General features: G+C 56.6%; 1 protein-coding gene across 1 annotated transcript in view; it reads right to left on the reverse strand.

Moving 5' to 3' along the window:
• Slc12a7 (solute carrier family 12 member 7) overlaps positions 1–18,160 on the reverse strand; it is a 59,172-nt gene extending 41,012 nt beyond the window's left edge. Inside the window, exon 1 of the mRNA XM_087189167.1 lies at positions 17,962–18,160. Coding sequence (XP_087045293.1) covers positions 17,962–18,145 — 184 coding nt within the window. The 5' untranslated portion in view covers positions 18,146–18,160. The remainder of the gene's footprint in view (positions 1–17,961) is intronic.
• Between the last annotated feature and the right edge of the window lie 1,043 nt (positions 18,161–19,203).

Genomic DNA, 19,203 nt, shown 5'->3' on the forward strand with positions numbered 1-19,203 from the left:
GAGCTCTAACAAGCCCCGGCCGGCGCACCCCACAGAACAAGGGAAGTGGACTTTCCTGGGGGCAGCTGCAGACCTCAGGGCACCTCCCAGACCCATAAACACAGAGCAGCTGTGGGTGAGACTCGGGCAGGCGGCTGGGGAGCAAGACCACCTGGCCGCAGGCCTGTGGGGCAGGCACCTCATGCTGCTGGCTCTCACCTCCACCAGGGGCCTGCAGTGCCCCCCACGTCCGCCTGCGCGAGCCACAGTGTGCACCCCGACAGCTTCCCAGAAGAGGATAGCAGAGGACATGGTCTCTGATGGCCAAGGAAGAGTGAAAAGTCAGCCACGGAAGGACAGCAGAAAACCCCTCAGACCTTGGAAATTAAGCAGGATGTGCCAAGGACTGAATGTGCTAAAGTGTCCAGACTGAAATCCGACACTGCCTCGAGCTAAGTTAGAGTGAAGTTACCATTCAAACTGTGCTTCGGGGAACTGCATCCCCATAGATGCTGCAAAAACTAGAAGACAGCACAGTGGGCTAAACTGTGCCCCCAGCGCCTGGGCCGGATCTAGCATGGAGACAGGTCTTTGTAAGTGTGCTGGGCCTAATCTGGGTCTGGAGGCGAACACACAAAGGAAGAGGCTGGCAGAGACAGACTGAGACCAGAGCAGGGTGGCCACAGCCGGGGCCTGAGCCCCGCCCAGTGGAGGAGGAGGGTGGGACAGGGGCACAGCCACACCTCTGCCAGAGGGCAGGCTCCGGGCTGCCGGACAATACATTTCCCCACTTTGGTTAGTGGAAGTTTATTAGAGCAGTCCTAGGAAATCCACACAGAGAGTGAGAGCTGTTATAAATATCTGCAGTGGTAATTTTTTATTCATAGATAAGATAGACAAATTCTTTGAGAAACAACCTCCCAAAATCTCAGAAGAGACAGAAGCTGAGCCACATGAAGAGTGTGCAGGCCTGGGGGATCCCAAGAAGATCCTGCAGGCACCAAGGCAACCCCGCCGAGGATGCTGGCCTGGTCACAGCCAGGATGGCAGTGCTTGAGTGTCCGCCACCCTCTCAGATTTGCTCTGCTTCGCAAACTGCCCTTGGAGTTATTTTCTGTTTTTCCCCTTTGCCCTGAGGTGCTGACTGCTGCAGTTGCCCACGGCATGGGAAGGAGGTGAGTGGACGTGGCCCAGGACCCCCATCAGGCCTCCTCCTTCAGCTTTTCAGAGCCCAGGACTTTTGACAGCCTCCAGACCACATCTGAGCGTGGGCCGGGGACTCAAGAGTCTAACTCTTATTAAAGGTGGAATCATGTTTCCCTTGAGGGAGTCGACATGCCCTCTGAGGCATTATGGAGGCCTCGAGGCCATTCCAGAGCTCAGCCCTGGACCACAGGCCCTGCTTGGCACACAACCTTCCTGCTCCACCCCCTAAGCCCCTCCATGTACCCGTGTCCCCCAAGATGGTCTTTGTTTTGAGGTGGCAGCCCCCCATCTTCCACAGGTTCCCGCCCTGGGATGAACTAATTTCCCTCCCACTGACTTGGCCTACCCGGTGGTAAGCAAGGTGGCCTTGGTGTGGCAGTGAGCTCTTCCAGAGAACGGAAAACTCAGTTATCAGAGCTGGATCTGTTGTCAGGAGCTGAGAGGCGAAACCAGGGCACAAGCACATGCGTGTCAGCACGTGTCGGTGTCTGTGAAGTGTGGTGTCCTGAGGACACAGGCCAGCCAGCGCCCGCTCCACAGCTGGCTCAGAATCGTGCCCTTAAAGGCAACCCCTACCCATGTGGGAGTGGGGGAGGGGCTGCCATGAATTGGAAAGCCACCAGGGACACCAGGGTCCTTTCCTGGGCTGAGATGAGCCATAAGGCTGGGGCTAAAATGCTGCTGTAGAAAATAGTTTATTGCTGGGCGTGGTGGCACATGACTGTAATCCCAGCACTGGGAGGCTGAGGCGGGAGGATCACTTCGAGTTCAAGGCCAGCCTGGGCTACACAGTGAGTTCAGGGCCAGCCTGAACTACAAAAGGAGATTCTGCCTCAAAAAACCAAACAAAAAGAAAGAAAGAAAGAAAATAGTTCATTTAGTTAGCTTACAGCTAAGGCAATAACTAGTGGAAGGGCCAGAGACAGAGGGGGATGACCAGCCACACTGATAAAAACTAGAATAGACTGCAACTTGGACAGAGAATGAACTTCCTCAGGCAGCATGGAATGCAGCCCACCCCCTACTAAAGGGAGGCCCTGCCACTCCCTACCAAGTCCCTGAGTTTCAAAGGAATCATACTGCAGATTAACCAGTTCCTGCTGAGATCCCAGTGTCCCGTAAACCCTAAGAGTGGAAGAACTGGGTTAAAGGCCTGAGTCCCAGTTGGTCGTGTGAAATCCACAGAGCCACCTGTGATAGCTGACCACTAAAAAACCAAGCAATTCCTATGCTGTGTCTATAATTAGCTCTAGAGCAGAGGGCCATGCGGCCGCCCCATTCCAAATGCCAGGAGGTCCTCTTCTCCTTATTTCCTATAAAAACTTCATTCCTTGGTGTTTGCAGAACCGCAAGCTTGGTACACATGGTATTGCTGCCCCACCAGCATGGCTCCAGCTTCTCCTAGAAGAGGGTAGCTGCACACACATGCGCGCACACACACACGAAGCCACCTGCCCCACAGGTGAGTCCAGCCCCCCGCCATGTCCACAGGGGAAGCCATCACCCTGGGCCTCCAGGAGCCGGGCCCACTCTGCAGCCCCGACACTACTGCCAGGACCCTATATCCGGATGTGGCTCAGCGATGACCCGGGAACCACCCAAGGCAGCACTCCCTGGAGGGGAATCATCTGTGGTGGCCCCGTCAGGTGGTCAGGTGGCAGCCCCAGGGTCCCCTGCATCTTCAGGAGCCATGCATCCGCCGCTGTCTGTGGCCCGCGGGACCCACCCGGGGCTGGCTAGGACAGAGCTGCTGTGGCCTCTGCACATCCATGCAGCAGCGTGGGAGAGAGGCTGAGGGTGCTGCAGCCCCTCTCCTCCTCAGTCAGGGCTTCCTGCTCTAGAGGGTACCGTCCGGATGCCCTTGTGTCTCCAGACACCTGGGCAGGAGGCCCGGAACCTCGGAGATGGGGACCCAGAGCCGAGCCCCCGTGGACCTGTGCAGCGGCCCATCTCATTTGTGGGCTGAGGGGAAGAGGAACCATGAATGCACAGAAGGTTCTGGAAGCTGCCAGGCCTGCTCTGGCCATGACCTGGCTAATAAATATGCTGTTTATCTCTAAGTTACACTTTTAGCAGATTCAAAAAGTGCAGCCCTGGCAGACGCGCCCCTCCTTAGGTGGCTGAGACCAGGTGTACGTCCTGCGTCCTGCCTCCTGCCGTCTCCACCTAGATACAGGCTGCGCCATGTCCTTGCACACAGAATGCAGAGCAGATGTTACAGAAAGGAGAAAAGACCACAAAGCACAGCACAGTGTCTTCCCGGTGCCAAGTCGCCCGACAGCACCCACACATCTGCCCTGACCGCTGCGTGGACCCCGGCCACGAATATTGCTCCAACCCTGTATGTGCCAGACCCCTTCCCGACGACAACGCCCTGTAAAAATCCCGCCTGGTCTTTGCTCGCCCTGTTGACCTGCGCCCAGGTGAATAAAGTCTGCGCCTTGTTGCCTTCCACAGCCGGCTCGGGGATCTCATTCCTCCGCCGTTTGTCCCAGAAACACGTTCGAAGCCGTCCACACCAGCGGCCACCACAGGCCTGAGGATGCCACAGAAGCCCCTCCACCATACTGGCATTGTCGTTCTTGCCACAAGCAGAGCTGGCCCCAGGTACCTCCAGGTGGGTGGTGGCTGGGCTGAGTCCCCAGCTGCACTGGTCTGGTGGCCCAGGGCCCAGGGCAGCTGCCCCTCGCCCTCGCTCAGGAAGCCCAAGCCTGGGCTGGGGCCTCTAACTAAACCCAGGCCGTGTGGCCCCTTCCTGACGGGGGCCTGCTCACCATGGACCCAGGGCCCACGCTCCATGCCCTGAGTCAGCTGCAGTGCCCCCAAGCCTGGGCTCGCTCCAGGCCCTTCCACAGGCACCCGCTGCCCCACCCGACCTCGCCATGTTCTAAGAACCAGTCTGCAACATCTGCCGTCAGAGGGTGTCACAGAGGGTGTCACGGAGCGTGCCTCATCAGCGAGAGTCCAGTAAACAGCATGTTTCTTTCCTTGAGTGTGGTGTAAGCCAAGCACGGCTTAGACTGAGTCATCTGTGTTGTCTGGAGGTCAGGTTGTCCTGTACCTGTGCTGTTATTTGCTGGCTTGGCCCCCTGCCCCACAAGGGCGGATGCATGGTTGCCCACAGTGACCCCCACACTGCTGGCCCCTCGCCCTGACCAGGAGATTTTCAAACACAGAGACCTCTGGGGACCCTGCCCACTGGCTGGACAGAAGCAACTACAGAAAATGCCAGGGCAGATTCTGGGGTGCAGAGGACAGTCAGGATGCCCAGAGTCACTGACAGGGCCGTGTGGAATCCCCTGGCACTGGCAGGGCAGGAGGCTCACCTTGGGTGCTTGAGAGTTTCCTCTGCCTCATGTTTGGGGCTTCTGCAGAACCTCAAAAGCGGGGCAGAGGCGGGGGCCACTCCGGAAGCACTGTAGAGTTCAGCATGAAGCCGACTCCACAGTGTCGAGGGTGCGCGGGGTGGGGGTTCGGGCTTCCCCCAGCCTGTTCAGGCCTCCGGTGTCGGGGTTGCACCATCAGGCCCCCAGGGCCACGGAGCCCCACCAGGCCCAGCCCACGTGGTAAGAGCACTCAGAGGAGGCCCTTCCCGAGCCTGGGCAAGGCCCTGGTTTCCATTTCAGTGCTGCAAATAAATTTTAAAATGAAAATGAAAAAGAAAGCCCTTGAATGGATTCTGATTTGCCGAGAGAACTCCATGGTGGAGCTCAGAGACTCTGAGGAAGCCACACATGTCTAGTAAAACTCGCCTAAAGATGCTCCAAGTGATCATTCACATTCATGCTCTCCTTCCCCATCTCTCTCTGAGACTAGAGGGAACCTCACCACCGATCCTGACCCCTCAAGCTCCTGGGCTCAGGCCACCCTCCTGCCTCAGCCTTCTTGGCGCCCACCTTGGATGGTAAACTCTGTCACAGATGCTTTACCGTGGAGAAAAGGGAACTGGAGCACAGTGTGTACAGGGTTGGCAGATGTGTGATGCCACAGCGGGGTCAGTCCATGGCACCCGAGGACCAGACTGCGCTCCCCAAAGTGGGGCGGCGTGGTCTCCACAGGGCTGCAGCCCCAGGCCTGGTCCTCTTCAGTCCCAGGCCAGAGCGGGATGTGGTAGTGACATCACACAGGACAAGCAAGAGCAGAGCTAGGGGTCAGACACCTGGTACAGCTGTGTCCCAGCTCTCTGGAGAGACTGCTACCAACATAGGTCAGTGGGGGACATGGCGGCTTTGACCCTGAGATGAGGAAAAGAGGGGACCTGGGGTCTTTTTCCTGGCCCTCATGCAGTGCAGGCTCTGCTGAGACAGGGACCCTGGGGGGGCTCCTCACCACCTGGCCCTGTCCACTGTGGGACTCAGGTCTCCCAGTGCCAGGCCAACACAGCAGTAATGGCATCACCTCAAAAACTGCCAGCTGGTGGCCAGGAGGACAGCAAGGCGCGGCATGCCCAGTGCTTCTCGGCCAGTGCCCACTCAGTCCCTCCACAAGGGCCGCAGCCACCTTGCTCGACCCTAGGCCACACTCTACACCCCATCTCCTGCTGCTGGGGCCTCTGGGGAGCATGAGCTGTTGCCAGTTGGTTCTGGGAGCCCCACTTCCTATCCTGGGGCCACCCCACTTCCACTTCCTGTCCTGGGCTGCCCTGTGGGCCCATGGGTCCAGATCTGGTGGGAAAGGAGGCCAATGGTGCCCGGTCAAGAGTGGCTTCATCTCTAAGCCAGGACTTCTGACCTGGGTTTCCAGCAGCAGCCACACATGCCAGAATATGCCTGGACATGCTGGAACAAACCCTGCCTGCACCACTGCCCTGGGCTCCCCTAGTTCCTGCACATGGAGGCCCAGAGTGGCAGGGACCAGCTGAGCTCTGCTGTAGCCCAGCACATGCAAGGCTTGGTGACCAAGGCTTGGAGCCTCCTGTCCTAGTGGGCCCCAGGCAAGGGCTGGCTAGGGACCTCAGTTCACATCTGCACCAAGCTTTGGGTGCAGGTCCCCAGATCTAGGCTGCAGGACAGGCAGGGGTGGCCCGGTACCCCCCTCATCCTGCAGGCCAGTGGGAGGGGCCTTAGGTCCCACCCTGAGCCCACAGTACCAGTGGGCCAGGCTGCCCAGGTGTGAGAGCCAAAACTCCATCCTGAGGAAGGGATCATCCCAGCCAGTGTGTCCTCAGCAGTGCACACCATGCTTTCCCGTGTCCCAGAACAAGGACATCCTGGCACACCAGTCCTGGTCCCCACAGCTCTGTGAGACCCACAGGCCTAGCAGGCACAAGCAGCCGAATGGCAGCGGCAGAGCTGCCCATCCAGCTGGTGTGGCCTCTCCTGGGCTCCCCCAGCCCTGGGAGATGGGCCAGCAACTGCACCAGTGCATTGGCGTGGCCTGGCCTCAGCTTGCCCAGGAAGATGGCACTGGCCCTGCCAGGCGCCATCTAGTCCAGGGGGACCAGAACACTGTGGTCGCCCAGCAACAGACAGAGGCAGAGGAGCCTGGGCCCCAGGGAGGGCTCAGGTGGCAACAGAGGGGGAGCAGCAGGCCTGACAGAGGCAGCTTCAGGGAGGAAGACTCCACCGCTACCAAGGCAGGCCCTGGCAGGGACAGAGCCACACACCATGGTGCAATGGGAGCTAGACAGGGCTGCTGGGCAGGACCTGAGGGGACCATCGGCCGCCCCAGGCCACTCTCCTTGGCTTGTGGGCAGCACCCTCTGTGTCCTCACGGTGCTCCCCTGTGCACCCGTCCTCTCCCTTCCTGTAAGGCCAAGCTCTAAGGGGGGGCCTCCTGATGGGCTCCCTGCAGCCCTATTCCTAGCCACTCCCATCAGGGGACATGACTTGGTCCATAGTGGTCTCCATCACAGGGGAGCTGCCATCAGTGGGATCCCTGCTTCTCCATCCAGTAGGCACTGAGCACCAGGCTGGCCCAGCCCTTATTCCACACAGGGGAATAGCACAGTTCGGCCCCACACACGTCCACCTGGCTCTACACCACAAGCAAGCCCAGAGCAGAGTCATGGGAGCCCAGGTTAGGGTATGAGTTAGGGGACAGGAGTATGGATGGGAGCATGGGTTAGGGTTAGGGTTATCAGTCCAGGGTTAGGGTATGGGTTAGGGTTAGGGATAGGATTAGGTATATGGGTTAGGGTTAGGATTAGGTATATGGGTTTGGGTTAGGGTTAGGATTAGGTATATGGGTTAGGGTTAGGGTCTCAGCCTTGCTCTCCAGCCTCTCCACAATAGGGTGGCCCCCATGCACTCATGGCAGCCGCTGCCCAGCAGGCAGTCTTTGCCATCGCAGGGTTCTCAGGTTGCCCCAGAGGCAGGAGAGAGGCTGGAAAATTGTGCCCTGATGAAAGTGCTGGGCTTCAGTGGGGGAGTTGGCGGCTCCTGGGTCTCCTGGGGACCAGGTTGCCCTTGGTAGGCATGTCAGTGAATGTGGGTGATGTCAACAAGTAGCCCTCTAAGGACAGGCTGCCAGGTCCACCCTGTGTTCCTGGTCTCAGCAACAGCACTGTGGTGGGGCAGGGACTTTACCAACGGAGACCGGGGGCTCTGCCCTGTGAGTTAGGGCTGTTAGGGCAGATGTGACAGGACAAATGCAAATTCCAGGTGGCCTGGGGCCCTGCCCCATGCAGGGATCTTGGAAGACAGTAGACTCAGTCCAAGGACTGAGACATGTAGACACTCACGGTCTACCACTGGTGTTCAGGTCTGCTGGGGGGAGGGCCAAAAGTCAGGGGCAAGAAATCAGGAGCCGCGTGTGGGTGGGAACAGCCTGATGACACCTCTGACAGGACGCTTCTGTAGCTGGGACCCTGAAGCCCAAGACACTGCTCAGTCGCTTCATGGTGGGCACTGGGGACAGCGGCCTGTGAGGGGACTGGGCTGGGGACCCTGGCTGGGCATGGGAGATGCCCACAGCCCACCCTGCTGCCTCCATGGCAGCCCAGAGATCATGCTGGGAACACCAGGTGCCACTGCCTACCCATGCACGTCAGGAGGAAGGTCGCTCAGGTGAGGTCAGCGGCATGCCATCCTGCTTTCTCACACTCTGTGTGTGGCTGATTGTATAATGACTCACTTTGAAAATCAGGCAAAGGGCCGGGGATTTAGCTCAGTAGTTTCGCTGCCTGCTGCGCAAGCACAAGGACCCGAGTTCAATCGCTGGTACCAAAAAAATAAAAATAAATTTAAAAAATAAAAATCAGGCAAAGGGAAAAAGAATAAAGGCATTGCTGTGTAGAAAAGAACTGACAATACCATCCTATACTTAGAAGACCTAAAGACTTTAAACACATTTAGCAAAGTAGCAGGACACAAAATCAATATTCGAAAAAATCAACAGCTCTTCTATACACCAATAACAAAATATCTGAGAAAGAAAAAAGGAAGAGAATTCCATTCACAATAGCTCATGGATTGGCAGAGTTGATAGTCAGAATGGCCACTGTACAAAAAGCAATCCACATATTCAATGCGATCCCCATGAAAATATCAATGACATTCTTCACAAAACTAGAAAAAAAATCCTAAAATTCTTATGGGAATGCAAAAGACGCAGAATAGCCAAAGAAATCCTAAGAGTAGGAGGCATCAAATACCTGATTTCAAATTATACTACAAAGCCATAGTGACAAACATAGCATGATAATGGCACAAAAATAGACACACAGACCAATGGAACAGACTAGAGGACACAGAAACAAATCCACACAACTACAGTCACCTGATTCTGAACAAAGGAGTCAAACTTACACATTGGATGGGCCGGAGATTTAGCTCAGTGGTTCCGGCGCCTGCCTTGCAAGCGCAAGGTCCCAAGTTCGATCCCCGGTACCAAAAAAAAAAAAAGAAAAAAAAAACAACTTACACACTGGAGAAAAGGCAGCCTCTAACAAACAGTGCCTTGAAAACTGGAAATCCAGTTGTAGAAGGCTGAAACTAGATCCCTATGTCACACCCTCAATAAAAATCAATTCAACTGCCTGGCAAGGTGGTGCACACCTGTGATCTCAGCACCTGGGAGGCAGAGGCAGGAGAATCACTGCAAGTTTGAGGCCAGCCTGGGCTACATACTGAGTTCAAGGACACCCTGATCTACATAGTGAGACCCTGTCTCAAAAGAAAAAATCAATACAACTATGATGAATGTTATCATTATGTATATCTAAAATGTACCAATAAATGTTTTGCTAAAAAAAAAATTCAAAATGGATCGTAGATCTAGACATAAGACCTGAAACTCTGAAACTGCTAAAGAAAACATAGGGGAAACACTTGAAGTCATAGGCATGAGCAAAGACTTCCTGAGAGGGACTCCAACAGCACAGGTAATAATAACAAGAATCAACAAATGGAACTATAGCAAATTAAAAAGCTTCTGCACAGCAAGAGAAACAACCAATAGGGTGAAGAGAGAGGCCACAGAACAGGGAAAACTCTGCCAGCTACTCTTCCAACAGAACCCCCAAAACCTTCCCAATCAATAAAAGGGCAAATGAGTTGACCATGCAAAAGTCCAAATGTCCAATAAAGACAAGAAAAAGTGTTCAACATCTTTGACCACTAGGGAAATGCAAACCAAAACTACCTTGAAGGGCAGGGGATTTAGCTCAATGGTTTTGCTGCCTGCTGCGCAAGCGCAAGGACCAGAGTTCGATCCCCAGTACCAAAAAAAACCTACCTTGAGACTTATCAAGAATTAAAAACCAGTAGATACTGTCCAGGATTTGGAATAAGAGCAGCCCTTCTCCACACTAGTGGGAATGCAAATTAGTACAGCCACTAAGGAAATCAGTAGGGAGGTTCCTCAAAAAACTAAAAACAGAGCTGCCATAGGACCCAGCGATACTACGGTTGACCACTAAACTAGTTAGAAAATATAAGGCAGTTAGGCAGGCCCGGGCCCTCTTGTAGCCTGAGGCTCATGTACTGAAGACCATTCAAAAAAGAATAACCACACCTACATACTTCCCTCATGGATAGTGATGGATATTCTAAATAGGTATCAATCACCTTGGGTGGAGACCTAAACCACCCTAGCCCATTCCTTCCCACCAGTCCTTTTTCCGTCCAGGTATGCTTGCTATGCTTGCTATGTGACTTGCTTCCCCATTAATCAATATTTCTTAAGTGACTAAACTTGTTGTGATCTTCCTGGTTGATCATAGTTGTCTCACTTCGTGATTTCCCATTGGATCAACACTACCTAAGGGATTATACTTGTAATCTTATTAGTTGACTGCAGTTTTGTCCCACCTTTCACTTGCCTCATCTCGTGGTTTTGCTCAATAAAACATCTTTGAGAAGTGGTATGCAGGGCAACCCACTTTGCAGTGCCCTGATGTAGACAGCTAAGTTAGGTAGAAATACGTAGGCAGTCCTCTAAATCAATGCAGAGGATGAGAACACATTGAAGGTGTGGCTAGTCACGTCTGAAGAAGATTAAAGTAGCAATGCCAGATGTGCACACTTCTCTAAGGAATGAACAGAAGCTTGGGATTATTCGAGCCACCCTTTTTGACTTTCCCGTGTAGATAGACCATTATCTCACTGAGGGGGGCCATCCTCCTCCACCCACCAAGACTAAGACCATTAAAATACTATTGGATCAATGTTACCTAAACCACTATACTGTAATCATATTGGTTGATTACAGTTTTAACCCACATTGTGCCCACCCCTTGTGACTTTGCTCTATAAAACTTCCTTTAAGATGTAGACTCTTGGAACCCCTTCGGGACCCCTCCTGCCTCCCGGGAGCTATTCTTATTCCTAATTCTTTTTTTTTTTTTCTTTTTTTGTACTGGGGATCAAACTTGGGACCTTGCACTTGCGCGGCAGACGGCAGAACCACTGAGCTACGTCCCCGGCCCCTAATTCTTATTCTCCATTCTTAGTCCCCGATAAATTTGCCTACTCTTAACCTCTGTTGTTCCTTAGACAAACGTGGCATATCTGACATCTAGCATGATGGGAGTAACATCTATTGCCCCTATGTCACCCCTTCTGTCTTACACAGAAGCTGCCTTTCTCTCAATAAATCCTTCCAAAATATGGTATTTATACACAATTTATATATTTATACACAATGAAGTACTACTCTGCTCTAAAGCAGGATAAATTTGAGTCATTTGTAGAAAAATGGAGGCACCTTGAAACCATACTATTAAGTGAAATACTATAAATCAGACACAAGCTTAAATATCACATGGTTTCTCTTACATGAGAAACCCAAAGTATAAAAAAATTTAAAGAGCAAGTTAAAGATCAATAATAGGAAACAGCTAGATTTTTTGCAAATGGACAAGGTACCAAGAGATGGAGATGAAAGGAAGAGAAGAGGAAGTAAAAGGAATTAAGATGTGTTTGCTATGTACAGGCACAGATTCCCCACGATGAATGTAATCACTATGTACTGCCAACATGTGCTAATAAACATTTTTTAAAAATAAAAAAAAATTCTTCCTACTCTTAACCTCCGTTGTTCCCAGAATTCATTCGAGTTTAGGGAACACGAACTCGGCATTTGGGATGTCTAGCATGTTGGGAGTTATAATATTTCCCTTACATTATTTGGATTATTTGGAGGCCCTAAATCAATACCAGTCCTGGGTCTATTCCTAAAGGCATTGAAACCACCATGCTCAGGGACACCCGCAGAGCCCAGTTTACTACGGCACAATTCACAGTAGCCGAGACATGGAGCCAGCTGAGGTGCCCATGGACAGGTGAGTGGATAAAGAAAATGTGTATACACGCAGTGAATTATCACTCAGCCACAAAGAAAGACGGAATTATGTCATTTGCAGGAAAATGGATGGAACTGGAGATGATTATGGTAAGCAAAATAAGCCAGACTCAGAAAAAGAAATATAGTGTGTTTTCCCTACCATACGGAATCCGAAAAAGATGACATAAGAGCAGGAAGGAGACTGCTATTAGACAAGAAGGAGGGGTAAGGGGACAGGAAGGGTGCCAGGGAGGACCTGAGGAGAGACGACCCTACTGTGCTATGTGTTATGCACACGCCTGAAAACACCACAGGGAAACCTGACGTTGTGCCAAATCCATGGGCACTAATAAAAGTAAATTAAAAATAAAAAGAGAGCCAGGTGTGGTGGTGCAGGCCTGTGATCCCAGCACTCTGGGAGGCTGAGCCAGGAGGACTGCAAATCTGTGCCCAGCTGGGAAACTTAGTGAGACCCTGTCTAAAAATAATTTTTTTTTAAATGGCTGGAGATGTGGCTCACAGCAAAGGCCTCAGGTCCAATCCTCAGTACTGAGGGAAAGAAAGGAAAGAAAAAAAGGAGTTAAAATGGTATCTTTTTTTAAAAAATGGTATCTTTTTAAAAAAGGAAAGAACTTCAAGTCAGTTGCCAGGCCTGCTCTGGCCATGACCTGGCTAATAAATATGCTGTTTATCTCTAAGTTACACTTTTAGCAGATTCAAAAAGTGCAGCCCTGGCAGACGCGCCCCTCCTTAGGTGGCTGAGACCAGGTGTACGTCCTGCCTCCTGCCGTCTCCACCTAGATACAGGCTGCGCCATGTCCTTGCACACAGAATGCAGAGCAGATGTTACAGAAAGGAGAAAAGACCACAAAGCACAGCACAGTGTCTTCCCGGTGCCAAGTCTCCTGACAGCACCCACACATCTGCCCTGACCGCTGCGTGGACCCCGGCCACGAATATTGCTCCAACCCTGTATGTGCCAGACCCCTTCCCGACGACGACGCCCTGTAAAAATCCCGCCTGGTCTTTGCTCGCCCTGTCGACCTGCGCCCAGGTGAATAAAGTCTGCGCCTTGTTGCCTTCCACAGCCAGCTCGGGGGTCTCATTCCTCTGCTGTTTGCCACATTAGTAAGGGATAAAAGGTTAAAAGCAGGGAGTGAGTGTGCATCTGTATCCGCAGGTGTGCACTGAGTGTGCGTACGCACGGTTGTGTTCGCATGCGCTGTGTGTGCATGTGCCTAGTGCGGAGTGCGGTGCTCGGCTGCACAGGTGACATCTCTGAACAGGTTTTCAGGGCAGGGACTTCTGGGCACTTTCTCTCCCCTGTGACCGTGAATTCTGCAGGCAATAGCTGTGTGGGTGCCGTCGGCCTCACACTGCTGGATGCCCTGCGGCTGCTGTGTGTGAGGCTGGACATAAGTCTGCCCACTCTGCTCCGGAGAGCAGAGGCCCCTCTGCAGGGGCAAGCACAGTGGGGGCTCCCTACTCGCAGCTGGAGGTGCCCCTGCTGGAGGCCCCCCCACACGTCTGGCTTGGGGAACTGAGGCCAAGGGACACTCCTGGCCAGGGGCCTGGGGCCCAGGGAGGGCCGTGTAGGTGAACCTGCCCCATCGCGGGCCCTTCTGGGCCAGGATCACAAAGACATCACTGTCATCGACACAGGAAGGTCCTGGCAGGAGGTGTGCAGAGTGACTGAGATTAACAAGGCCCCTCCTGGAGGGGCCCTGCTGGAGTGTGAATTGGTTTAATCAAATCAGCTCTGAACTCCGGAAAAGCAGCCAGCTGGCCTTTCCACCCTGGGGGAGGGGAGCCCAGGCTGGGTCCGTCTCCTGCCTCCTGTCCCTCTCCCCTTCCAGGAGGGTGTTGCAGTAAAGCACACATGACACACTGCAGATTTGCCATTTTAACCCCCACCACCCTTCAAAGTAAGGTCTCCTACGTAGCGTGGCCAGGCACTGACCACTGCCCAGCCTCTGGACCAGCTGGATGACAGGTCGTGCCACCGCGCCCACCTGCTCTCCAGTTTTCCTGAGGGCACCACTCCAAGGCGCCCCGAATGGCCACGCTGCTGTGCAGCTGCCCGCCCATCTCCAGGCTCTGCGTCTTGTGGAATGGGTCCCTCCCAGCCCCAGCCCTGGTGCCACCCGCTCTGCCTTCTGCCTCCATGAAGGGGGTAACACTGAGGGCCTCACATGGGCAGAACTGCAGGCAGCCTGTCCTCCTGCCACAGGGCCTTAGGTCCCCAACACCCGTCCACACTGCACAGTCTACCTCCACCCCCAGCGCACGAGGGTTCCGGTCTCTTCGGGCTCTTGCCAGCCTCTGCTTTCATGTTTGTTTGCAAACAGCCCCAGGTGGGGTGAAGGGCTCTCTCTGGGGCCTGGCCGCCCGACGTGAGCGTCACAGGGTGCCCTCCCCCGTGCTGTATGCCACCTGGATGTCTCCGTCCACGGCCCTGCCTGGGGTTAGCATTCATCTGGGTGAAGCTTTGGCGCTCACAGAGCCTGGACCTCGGACCGGATGTGCCAGGGTCCCCCCCCCCGTCCCTGGGGCGCAACTCCTGTCCCAGTCCCCCAGTGCCCTTGGTGCCACCCCTCATGCCTCAGTGCTCCACCTGCCTGACACTTACATGGCAGCCACCCTCCCACACACGCCAAGAACTGCCGATCCCAAGCCACGTCCACACATATTTCAGCAGGCGGCCTCTCTGTGGCCGAGGGCCTGCCTCCATGCCCTCACCAGGTCATGGATGTTCTCGTGTGCTTCTTTCCTGTATGAACTCGTCACTGCAGGACAGGAGATGCTGGGATCTGGCATCGCCCAGGTGTCTTGGGGCCAAGGCCCTGCTGCAGAGTTTCGCACTGAACCAGAGGCTCTGGCCAGGCTGACCTCATTGTGAAGCCCCTGGCTTGTGCTCCCTGTAACCCAGCGGTGATCTCTATGTTGGACGTTAAAGCCTTTATTTAAACAAAACTCCAATACGAAGGGAGTTGGTGCCTTAAAACCCATCCCCTTCTCTGGTGAAAAAGAAGCCAAATCAAACACCCAGCATTTTCCTACTAAGCCAAGGCAGAATGCCTCAGGGCGGCACAGCTTCCTGCTCTGAGAAGGCCGAGGTGGCTTCCGAGCCACCAGCAAGGGCAGCACCATGAAATATTTAAGCGAAGAAAGCAGAGTCTGCCCAGCGTGGCAGCTCTCAGACACCAGAGCCAGGGGCCTCCTCCAGATGACCTCGGGAGCCTCACCCCACGGCCCAGAGCCCTGTCCTGCTGGCACCTGGGGACCGTGTGGGAAGCGCAGGCTGCCCCTGCTTCCCAGGGTAATTGCCAGGGTCAGGAGGAGGAGGCCCTGTCAGCCACAACAATGACGGGAAGGGGAGGCCACCGCCCCTCGAGACCCCACTCTGCCACGGGAGGGCCAGCCCAAGTGCCAGGCAGGGCCCAGGGCAGCCATGGGGTGGGGGTGCTCTGCAGGGCCCATGGCCTCGCAGATGCCTGTCCTCGAGGCTCCCGGCACACACAGAGCACGCTGGTAAGGTGCTCCCAGGACAGTCCATCATGTGCCCTGACCGCTGGACCAGGTCCCTGGGCCTCCCCGTAGAAGACCACGGCTGAAGGTCTCACCAGCACCCTTCCCGTTGAGGGGCTTCTCTGAACCCCAGCCCCATGCCCAGCCTGTGCCCAGCCCATCTCCCCTCGGACTCTGCACCCAGCCTCCAGCCCTGTGCTCACAGGAGATGCCCTGCTGGACAGGCAGCAGGCCCCCTCTGCCATCTCACTGTGCCACTGCCAATGAGGCAGGCAGCATGGCCCGAACATGGGTGTCCGGATGCATGCGCACCGTGCACTCACACAGCCCATCCTAGGGACACCGGGACAGGCCCGGGGCACCATGGTCACATCCCAGAACACGGACCCTGCCTCCATGAGCCGTGTAGCCCAGCTGTCACCAGAGGGGTGCTGGTCCACCCCTGGGGCCGGACTCTACCGCAGGACCAGGAAGATGACAGAGCAGAGACTTGGGTGAGCAGAGCTGTGGTGCTTGAGGACCAGAGCGACCCCCTCACGCACACCCCATGGGAAGGTTGGCTCGGGTCAGGGGCCCCACCTGGTGCTCGCTCCTGGCCCAGCGCCCAAGGCAGACCCATAAAATCTTTGTTTGCTTTTTTAAAACTTGGTTTACATTGTTTTAATGGCAGCAGCAAATAATAGGTCTTCTGTTCCCACATAGTGGGAACAACACAAAACCACTTGATCCACCACCCCTGGAACTGTCGCCCCGGGTTCCTGCCCCACAGGAGCACGTTGTCTATGGACAGAGGTCACCAGCCAGCCAGGAGGTGGCAGGCCGGTTCCTGGTCCCTGGCTGAGCCCGTGTGAGAGGACCGACCCGTGGGCAGAGAGAGGGTGAGTGGACACAGAATTCTAGGGTCCCCATCTCCCCACTACCCCAGGAGTCCAGGCAACGCCCTTGGTTCACACCAGCACCAAGGTGGAAGCCCTCACGGTGCTGTGCAGGGAGGGAGGTCAAGTCTGAGCCCACACCCAGGCCTGGCACCCTGTGCCAGGATGAGGGGTGGAGCCTCAGGAGGGACCCGCAGGGGCGTCCTGATCTGGCCCTGTCCCTGCTCAGGTGTTGATGGCCAGTGCCCTGGGCCTCCACCTTCCAGCCCAGAGTCCAGGCAGAGCCCAGTGCCACGGGGAGGGCCATGAGGAGCAGGCGAGCCAGGGCAGGGTCCTGTCACACAGTTCTGGCAGAGTTCAGGGCCAGACTCACCCAGGAAAGCCGTGTGAGGACCCCACGGTGGGTGCTGCTCCCCTACACCCTTTCAGGAGACCCCCTGACAGTCTACACGCCCTCCAGGCTGCAGGACAGCTGGAAGCTCCACAGGTCCCAGCCCTGGAAGCCCTCGACTTGATTCCCAAAAACCAAAGACACTTGTCCCTGCCAAGCAGGTGGACAGCCACTGCACTCCCGCTGCCTGGTCAGGATCAGGAGAACCCATGCACCCACCCCAGCTGGAGAGGGGCCAGGCACAAGGCTGGAACCCCAGGCTCCGGGCCCGACTGGCTCAGGAGGGGCTGATGGGAAGCAGGGCCTGGCAGCCAGCCGCCACCCCATCCCCCAGCCACGTCCACTCCTGAGGGGACACAGGGCAGGAGACACTGACCCGCAAAGCCACGTAAGTGCCAGCTGAGTCCTAAGAAGTAGACACCTGCAACATACACATCACTCAGACGACACACAGCTACAGATGCGCACACCACACATGTAATACATGCAGACACATACTCCCCACACAGACACACACATACACACTTCACACTGACACACACAGATATCACAGCCAGACGCTCACACACAGATACACACCACACAGGCACCCGGACCACACAGCGGAACAGAGAAAGGCCTATCAGAAAGGACCTGCAGCGGGGCTCCCTCCCTCCCTGCCTGCTCTGCACACACCCGTGTGCACGCACCCTGAGCCCTGGAGAGGCCTTTGGCTTTGAGCCACCCTGTCCTGCTGACCCGCAGGCCTGGGCCCAGGGAGGGGCGCGAGGGCTCAGAGCAGCGTCCACTCACCTAGGGACACTGACAGAAGGACAGCAGGACGCCAGGCCAAAGGACTCGAGGCTGTGCCAGTGGAGCCCCCCCCACCCCCGCCCACAGGAAACCTGGCTTTGTGGCAGGCAGAGGTCAGGAGCCACCCTGTCCGGGGTGCCCCCTGTCACAGACTTCTCAGGGTCCTGAGACTTGGGAGCCACAGCAGTCGCTGACTGGGGTGGCCGTCCGCCCGGGAGGGGAGACAGCAGGCAGCACAGCCAGTGGGCTGTCTTCACAGGTCCCCACAGCACGCAGGCTCCCAGGACAGGAGCCGCCCCTCACTGGTGACCTGAAGACCTGGCCGGGGGCAGCCTCGAGCAGCCAGGGCGGCCTCAGAGCCTTCGCCCACCGATCGCCAGGTGGCGTGCGCACCTCCCGACCTCTAGGGGACCCTCCATGACCCCGGGACCCCCGCGATCCCCGAGACCCGCCACCGCCACCTACCGTAGCGGCTGGGCTCGCGGCAGTAGCGCAGGATAGGCAGAGCGTCCACCCGCGGATCCGGGCTGGCGCCGGGGTCGGGGTCTCTGGGGTCGGGGTCGGGGTCAAGGTCGGGGTCGCCGCCGTTCGCCCCGGGCCCCGCGTGCCCCGCCCCGCTCGCCGGGGTCACCACGAAGCGCAGGGACATGCTGGCGACCGAGCGCGACGCCGCGACGGCTGCGGGATGCGGAGCCCAGGCCGGGGCCCCGCCAGGACCAAGGGGCGGGGCGGGGGTGGGTGGGAGGGGCGGGGCGGGGGTGGGTGGGAGGGGCGGGGCGGGGCGGGGTGGGTGGGAGGGGCCGGGCGGGCCCGGCTGGGGGCGGGGAATGGAGGAGAAACCGGGCAAGGGTGGATGGAGCCAGGGGGCAGGTACAGGGGATGGGGCAGCTGGAGGGGCACAGGGGGCGTGCAGAGTTAGAGGTACAGGGGTGTGGGGAGTTGGAGGGGTGAGGGCCAATTTGGGCTGGGCCCCAGCTGGAGGGATTGTGCGCACACCCTCCTAGCGGAGTGGGTTGCGCTGGGGGCCTGACAGCGCCGGGTCGGGGCTCAGGATGGGCATCTGGCACCCGGGGGGCCTGGAGCCACCCTCCGTGGTCCTGCCCGCGGGAGATGACATCCTTGGCCCCTGCCAGCCCTGCCCCTCCAGTGCAGCGTAGTAGTCACGCCTATGGCATGGAGCTGTGCCCCTCAATGCACCCGAGAGCCACAGAGGACGTGGTGGGGGGACGGGCCCTGGGTGTGCCCTCGGCCTGGGGACAGTGAGGACGCCTGCCAGGTACCTGTCGGGGACACTGAGGCCCAGCTGACCATGGGGCCCTGGTTGGCCTCCCCCACCCCACCCCACCTCTGGCCTCCTGGCTGCTGGGCCAGCTGTAAGGGACAGGTGGCTGCCTCCTGGGCCCTGCAGGGGTGTGGCGGGGCCTGGTGCTCAGAGGCTGGGTGGACGGATGCTGGAGCAGCACGGTCCTCTGCTCCTGCACTCAGCGTCCTGTGCGCAGCACATTCCAGGCTCACCACTCGTCACCTGGCTCACACTGAGGCTCCTGTCAGTGCCCACCTGTCCAGACCCTGCCAGAGACAGCAGGGCCAGAGCCCCTCCCTCTTCGAGGGGAGGCAGAGGTGAGAACACTGATGGTTGCAGAAAAGGAGGGAGTCTAACTGAGGTGCTAGGGTCCCCCAAGGTGACATCTAAACGGCAACCCGGAA

Source organism: Heterocephalus glaber, unplaced genomic scaffold (assembly GCF_053883595.1).
Source record: "Heterocephalus glaber isolate CG9 unplaced genomic scaffold, H.glaber_assembly_v1.0 deba00001537, whole genome shotgun sequence".
Classification (NCBI taxonomy): domain Eukaryota; kingdom Metazoa; phylum Chordata; class Mammalia; order Rodentia; family Bathyergidae; genus Heterocephalus; species Heterocephalus glaber.